Genomic DNA, 7787 nt, shown 5'->3' with positions numbered 1-7787 from the left:
TATAAAGCTAGAGAGCTCTAGAAAACTAAGTCTTTGGTGGGACTTGAAAACCATTGAAGACGACTGTTTCATCAGATCCACTTTAACAGGGTGTTTTCTAAAAGCCAGAATAGTATTTTAATGAAAAAGTACAGCTGAGCAACTGACAATTTTTTCAATTCAAAGTGACCCCAAAATACTTTATACACTACAGAATTCACATTAGCATGGTCAGGAATAGCTATCTGTAGACTTCAGGACCACAGACTTAGGGTAAACTGGAAACACAGACTGCATTGTTTCATTACTCATACCTCCAGTTTAGTCCCCCACAAAGCTAACAATCTCTGATTAGGAGAACCTGCCCAAAGGACAATCAATCCCCATTGCATGCTCTACAATTTCCATTAATATTATAATGTGAACAGCATCACATGGGGGATTACATGTATTCAGCTTCTCCAAAACAGCTTCTTTTAAACGTTAGGACTTTGCCCTCCAGTGTAGGACGCCATTAAACCTGTAGTTCCTTTAGGGGATTAGGGATGAAATAAGATGAAAACAAACCACATCAAAATAAAAACTGATCAGACATTTATAGATAAAAGTTAAAGACAAGGGTTCAAGAGTGTTCTGATGTAAGAACATATTAAAGTTAACTGCAGAAAGGTGGCTATGTTTGAAAACAGCTGTTTAACCGTATTCCCTGGATCAAAGATTTCTGAGAAGTTAAATACTAAAGTACAGATTTGGCTACAGAGAACAACATGCTGGTTCCACTGCCTCTTACTGACTCCACAAAGATGTTCGCGCAAAACCTACTACATTTATTAAAATGCTTTGTAGGCAAACACAGTTCCAAGCACACCAGACTGGTTGCAATAGAGGATATCAGCTCAGATTGTGGTAAGGACCCTTAACTCACAGTTCACAGGCTAGCAGTCCTTGCAAGCTGCCATCTCAGAGCTCCTTCTTTCAGCTACTGCAACACACGAGAAATACCCAGTTACTGACAGAAATGATGCTCCCCTATTAACACACCAAGGCAGCTTTTAGAGACAACATTAATTGTAATCCCCTGGTAACACTCTTAAGTAAAGAGCAAGACGGGCTCATTTTCAGTGCCTTGCTTTACTGCATTATTTTGGCATATGGATCACAGAGAGATGTTTTAGTTTTTAAAACTTTGTATTTTTGTCAGAGTGCCCGCACATCATGCTGAATGCAGGTCAATTCACTATTTTAGTGAATTGGCAAAAACGGAAGAGTTGTTCATAAAAATGAAACCAAAATTATCAAAGGGAGAATACAGCTTCAAACCCTGACAAGGCTGTCATATGTAACTTCTAAAAAGTAATTTGATAAAATAACCATAAAAAACACTCTGTGATGACATACTCAGGTATTTTCCAACATTCTGCAAAGACTGGAAGTTACCTTTTTGGCTTTGCATAATAAAAGCTGGGCACGTGAACTTTTCTGATAATCAAGCATGTATTTCAATACACACAGTTTGTGAATGTTTTTTCTAGCAACACCTTGTAGCAATGACATTGTTTGTATTATGGCAACATTAAGAATTCCTACTTAAGGTGCAAAGACTCATTTTTCATCCATTTTTTTTCTCTAGCAGCACAAAATATTAAGAAAAAGAGACAGGCAATATAGGATACGACTATGAAAAAGATAAATTCATTTAAAAATTCAGTTATTTGGAAAGGTTACTTAAAATGTAACTTCCCCAATTTCCACAGACAAGGACAAACAGAATTTTTTCACTGCAACATGGAAAGCAGATCATGTTTCTCCTCTTCAGAGAAGATAAACTGGTTGTTTATAGAGTGAATAGCTCAGTCCAATGCAAACTTGATCTAGTGTAGGCAGAACTGAAGGTCAAGCAACAGTGAGCTTGGAAGACAGCAATGTCTATTTTGAAGTATGAATAAATTAATTAAAGCTCCTGCTATATTCACTTGTAGGAGCAAAGTAACTATACGTAATTTTTCAACTATATTTATTGAAATTGTAACAAGCTATATTCAAAGTTACATTCACAACCTACAAGTTCTGCATTCCTAAATACAGAAAAAAAACAGAGGAGATATTCTTTTAAATAAATTTGCATCAAATATTTCTAAGAAAAACATTGTTCCACTCATTCTTGCATTGATTTAAAACAACAAAAGAAAGCCCTTTTCATTGTTAAAGGGGAGCTACTGACTGATCATCCTCTTCCAGGTTTTATTCATACCAATTTAAGCAGTGTGACAGAAGATCAAAAAAGCTTGGAGTTATGTAGCTCAGAAATTTATTGAATATTTGGTCAAATACATTCTGTATAGAACTGTTCAACCTGTTTGGTTTTGGTACTCCCAGAAAACATCACTATCAGATGCACTGAGCTGTAATCGCCAATTTGGAATTGTTAGGTATGAAAATGGTAAGCATGGGGCTGAAGCCTCCCTCTATTCATGAGATGTGAGTCTTGAATATGACTAGGCACCTTCCTTTTGAAGGATTCTATTTGTGTAAGTTGCTGCATCAAATGTTACTTAGGAGAGGCTTCCATGTATTGGTCTTTTTAAAACAGTAACACACTTCAAGTATCTGCATTTGAAGTTTTCAATACTGGAAACATTTAGTCCAGAGTTTGCAACGGGGTCTCTAATTTTTCATATGCTCTGTCTTCTAAATAATCCCAGAATATTTAGTCTTCAGTTTTGGCTTCCATTTCCTCAGCATCGTCATCACCATCCACTTCAGCATTTTCCCTCTCCAGTCTTTCCAACTGTCTTGCAAGCTCAGTTTCATCTGTATCAGTAACCACCTTAGGCTGAAAAAAAAAACAAAAACACAACACATGATGAACAATCATAGAAATCACCCTCTTCAGTCTACAAATAAATATGAAAATAAAGTAATGGTTGGTGGCTCTGATCCTAAGGACAAAATTTCAAAGTAAGTCCACTAGTGATGCAGTAAAACCTAAGAAAATTAAGAATTTTTGGCCATCTATTTAAGGAATACAGAAAATTATGCCTTTTTTTTAGTTTCTTAATATCTTTTGCTAAAAATTCTCTTAGCACTACTGATCTTGCTCTGATTATAAAATGTTGTGAGGAAAAAATAAATCAGTTACATTTCAGAATGCAAAGTGTTCTCACCTCCATCTGCACATTAAAGACTCCTCTCTTCTCCTCAATTTTTTCTTTAATGACAGCCATGGCTTGATTCAGAACAGAGAGTCCTTCAGTTCTCTCCAGGGTTGTAGTAGTCATCACATATCGAGGAGGGGCTATCAGATTAATCTATCACATTGCAGGGAGGAAAAAACAAAACCAAAAAATAACAAAAAAAACTATACTCAGTAACAAAAAAGAAACATTTTTCCATTAGAAAAGTTATTTCTAGAAGTGCAAATAACGTGGAATGAAGTAACACAAGATAGCAATATAGGCTAATTTCTGCTATCAAAACCAATTATTTTTACATAGTATACTCTTATAGACAAATATTGTTAAGCGGAGAGAATACCCACCTTGCAGGTAAGTAAAGCAGCCCATCACAATTTTTCAAACAATTAAAAGACTGCAACTACCAATAGCTAATTTTATTTTTTATTTTTAAGATGACTGGATGAGTGAACTTTTTCTTTTGTTACAAGAAAACATTCTAAGAAACTATTTCAAAGAAGGATGTACTTTCCAGTTTTCTAAAAACACTTATTCAGTAATGCATTCAATATCCTTAAGTGCTAGGGGCAGAAAATTTAGACCTGGGTATAGTAGGCTTTCTACCAACACTCAAACATACGTGGACAAAATATTCCTTTTCTTACACAGTCTTATATCTGAAAATACAAATTTTTGCTCTCTACCTGCTATAAGGCTGTATAAAGGAACTGCAAGTATTTAGTATGCAAATACTGAACATTAATTAATTGAAGAGCACAAATGCAGCTTCTTGAACTTGGAAAGCCACAGCACAGTCACAGACCAACTGGGACCACATAGTTGCAGGGAAGTGTCCCGTGCGTGTGCTAGACAGGAGAACGAGAAAGCACATACATGGCTCCTACATGGTTCCTCAGCCTCACCTATGGCAACTGTGACAACTGAAAAGTATTGTTATTGAGGACATCAGAAAGCTTTCCTATTGATTTCATAGTTAAGACAAATACTTACTTTAATGGGCATGGTCTCTGTGGAACAATTCAAGCCTGCTCTCAAAGCCTCCTTTACTGCATCTATGCCTTCATAACCATAACAGGCAACTTCAATATCTAAGACAGATGAATACAAATAATAAAACTTGAAAGTTATCTAAAGTAGTAGAATGTTTTATGATTTTTTGTTAAGCTTTATTAAAAACTTTTTAGCAACCAATGTTTATTCACAATGAGACCTTAACACCTTCCAAAACTGCGGAAACATTCCAATTTCTTGGCTTGTAAGATGAGGTAGAAGTCTTTATAAATTCTTTGGTTGTATAACATTTTACATTGTGCTTTGAAAATCCAAGATACGAAGCCATACATCTGCGTTCACTGCCCAATAAATTCAACACGAATGATGATGCATTTCACAACGAGAGATTGAGATATATAAGAAATACCAAAGAAAATGAAAGAACTATCAGGAAAACTGAAACTTGATCAAGTGCATAGCCACAAATCCACAGAATTCTATCAACAGCTACAAGAAAGGCATCACCTTAGGAGCACCAGGATTATCTTTTTAAAATAAATTATATGAAATTATAGTTATAATGAGAGCTAGCCATAGCTTTATCTAAGTGTTGGGAAACAAAGGCATAAGCTCATGCTGGATATTACATGCTAGGATATCTGTATATCCTAGTTATTTATATATCTGTAATATCCTAGTTAGTCTAAAGACAAAGATTTTTTTCACCTATGTAGCAATGGTGCAAGAGTTTACGTTATACAGAGAAGTTAACCTCACTCCCAGGTGACTCAATAATTTTCTATTCCCAGCTATCACAATTGTATTTACAAAAAAGCAGTCCACAGCCAGTCTCAGGATGAGACCAGAAGCTACTAGAATGTTTTTATGCTTGAAGAAAAAATTAAAAACAACTTAGACCATCAGAACAAAACAGCAAGATGAAGGAAGTAAGAGAACACGTCCTTCAAGGGCACATTATTTTCAAAAGTGATCAAGCATTAATCATGTTAGCAACTTCCTTCTTCATGGCAATCAAATCCTACTTACATATTTGAAGTTTATGTTAACTCCTGGCTATCTAAAGTAATAGGTAGAAGAATTTTTCATGATCTTACTTTCTGCATTCTCTTCTTAACTTCACTGTCATGTGGATATTGCTCATCTTTTCTTCCCTCCACTGCAATCAAGAAGTGCTAATACTCTTCAATATATCCTTGCAGAGCAAAGGTAATTTCTGAATGTTATTATTGCAACTCTGCTCATTGACTATCTGTTCAATGGCAAGCATGCTTTTAGGCTGTTCAGTTAGTTGTACAACCAGCTTTACAATTTTCTAGTGAGTCTTCCTAAGTAGACCAGAGTCATGTTTTTTTTTCTGACCACTAACTGAGCTAGTAGGAGACAAACCAGCTCATAAACTTCATGAATACATTAAACATATGCTAATATATCCATTTGAGAGGTTTGCAAACAATCAGATAGAAATACACCCACAGGAAAGTCATAATTATTGTCACTTGTTCATGGTCAAGGAGAGGACATATGACCTAGCTGTGCTTACAGTGATCAATCATCCTGTTAGAGAACCAAAGAATTTAACACTTCCAATAATAAGGATATTGTGGATTCAGTAATACCTATAAAATATTTACATTCATTGTATGCTAGTGCAGTGTGACAGACTGCATTATATATCAGGACAACTAACTTGTGTCCCAAGGAACCTGCAGCTGGGGGGTGGGAGGAGTGTGGTGGGAAAGCCAAACCTCCTTGGACTTTGAGACAGGACCATACAGGTGTTCTGCAAACACTAACATGTCTTAACTCCGGAACAGCAGTTTCACTCAAACATCAGCACCACAAACCACTAGTTTTAAATGGGTTTATAGTTTACAAAATACACTCGACTTGTCAAGTCTATTCAATGAACATCTGGAGAGAACTTACCAGCTCGGATTTTGACTGCTTGTGGTGTCAGACGTCTGTTAATATTGTCAATCAATACACGCCTCTCTTCCTCTGTCAGATCCAGGCTATCCAGGATTGCTGGGTCTCTGAGCCAAGCAAAGAAACAGTACAGAGCTTACACTAAAGTGGGATATGACACAACATCAACTTCTGGTATTATTTCAATAATCTTAGCAAAATCATAAAGCTCTACTTGGCAAAGAAAACAGGCAAATTTCTTAAGAGTCCATTGAAACACTGGAAGAAAATAAACACACCTATTTACAGAGCATTTTCTAATGGAAGCACTTAACAACTAAGCAGATAAATAGTTTACTCATTCTGTTCCTGGAGATAAAAGTCGTAATTCAACTCATTTTTCCCCTCTTTCCTTTTTTTCTGAGAAGCCAACTAACCAAACAAAAAATAGGAATGATTTCTGCCCAGTTTCATTTGTAAATTAGATATAGACTGAGAAATATATCTAGTTGCTTGGCATTTATCTTTCCTCCAATATGAAGATAAACCTGTATTGTATAAAAGAAAAATCACAATGAATCTGAGGTTTTTGAGTTACTCTAGCATTTCATATGAAGATTTCTGTTGTTCTACAAAGCAACCCATACTAACTCCCCATTGTTCTTTCAAGCTTTTTTAAAAGTAACTGGATCACAGACATACTTTCTGCTGGCTACACTCTCGGCTAAAGAAAGGATAGTTTTTAGATCATAGGCAATCATTTCTCTTTGTTATGGTATTAGTTTTACTGAAAGTATCACTGAAACAGAAAACAAAGAGCTCTTCACAAAAATCACTCCTATTAGCCCTACAGTTGTTTTTTTTCAGTCCTGCCTGATCAAAATTTTCTGAACATTCCTATTTTGTTGCCTAAGAGTAGCAAGGCTGTGATTACATTCTTCAGAAACAGGACAGGTCTCTGAAGGGCAATACCAGACCGCCTATAAAACATTACTAGCTGACAAATGTGAACCAAAACGCCCTCCAGGACAAAGGCAATGTTGGAGACCGGTCTCCACTATTAATACAATGTCACCTTTCGTGATTTTATATACTGAACGTAGATAGCAGAAAAGTCAAACGTAACTGAGCAGAAGCCAGAAATTGATTTTTTTTTTACACATTGAAAAATATGAACCCATATGGCAGGCATGATTTATTAGACACGCAAATTCTGTTTCTTCCTTTGCAATCTATTATTTTAAATCTTCCAGTTACTTGCATGACCTTCAGCAAGCATTCAACAAATAGCTCCTGGACTTTGAGTTTTTAATAACTAAAGTGTAAATCTACTTTAAAATTTTACTACAGGTACCTGCTGCATGACACCCCAAAACATTCATTCTCAGCACTCAGAAAGAAATACCAAGTCAAGCTCTTAAGGGGCACACTAGGCCGCTAGTTAGCATTTCAGCAAAGGTAGAAAGGCAGCAGTATCCATGCTCTTCTGTTCTACATCAAAGCTTTATGTAGGTGCAAAACAGGAAAAAATAAAATCTATTGGAAATCTTAAGGTATTACTGATGGAAAGATGGTTTGAAAAGAGACAGCTTCAGAAATTTATGCTCCAACATGAGTAACAGATGAGCAGCAGCACACCAAATGTGTTCAGGAGGTTTTTTTTTTTTTTTTTTTTTTTTTTTTTTTTTTTTTTTT

The 7787-nt window shown here is 35.7% G+C and overlaps 1 protein-coding gene across 1 annotated transcript; it reads right to left on the bottom strand.

The window, feature by feature from the left end:
• Positions 1 to 2264: 2264 nt before the first annotated feature.
• On the bottom strand, positions 2265 to 6853 carry EIF2S1 (eukaryotic translation initiation factor 2 subunit alpha). Its single transcript, XM_035327561.1, has 5 exons — positions 6795 to 6853; positions 6114 to 6220; positions 4164 to 4261; positions 3144 to 3287; positions 2265 to 2812 (listed from the first exon to the last, which is right to left on the bottom strand). The coding sequence occupies exons 1-5, from the start codon at positions 6851 to 6853 to the stop codon at positions 2687 to 2689; spliced, it is 534 nt and encodes a 177-aa protein (XP_035183452.1). The 3' UTR covers positions 2265 to 2686.
• Between the last annotated feature and the right edge of the window lie 934 nt (positions 6854 to 7787).

Source organism: Oxyura jamaicensis, chromosome 5, assembly GCF_011077185.1.
Source record: "Oxyura jamaicensis isolate SHBP4307 breed ruddy duck chromosome 5, BPBGC_Ojam_1.0, whole genome shotgun sequence".
In the NCBI taxonomy this organism is placed as follows: Eukaryota; Metazoa; Chordata; class Aves; order Anseriformes; family Anatidae; genus Oxyura; species Oxyura jamaicensis.
Note: the sequence above shows the minus strand (reverse complement) of the source record. Positions and strands in the feature narration are given on the sequence as shown.

Coding starts and splice junctions, on each gene's coding strand:
- EIF2S1 (XM_035327561.1), bottom strand. CDS start 6,853: ATGATTGCCTATGATCTAAAAACTATCCTTTCTTTAGCCGAGAGTGTA. Junction 4,262..6,113: donor AGCAGTCAAAATCCGAGCTG/GTAAGTTCTCTC, acceptor CATCTGTCTTAG/ATATTGAAGTTGCCTGTTAT. Junction 3,288..4,163: donor CAGAGACCATGCCCATTAAA/GTAAGTATTTGT, acceptor GCAATGTGATAG/ATTAATCTGATAGCCCCTCC.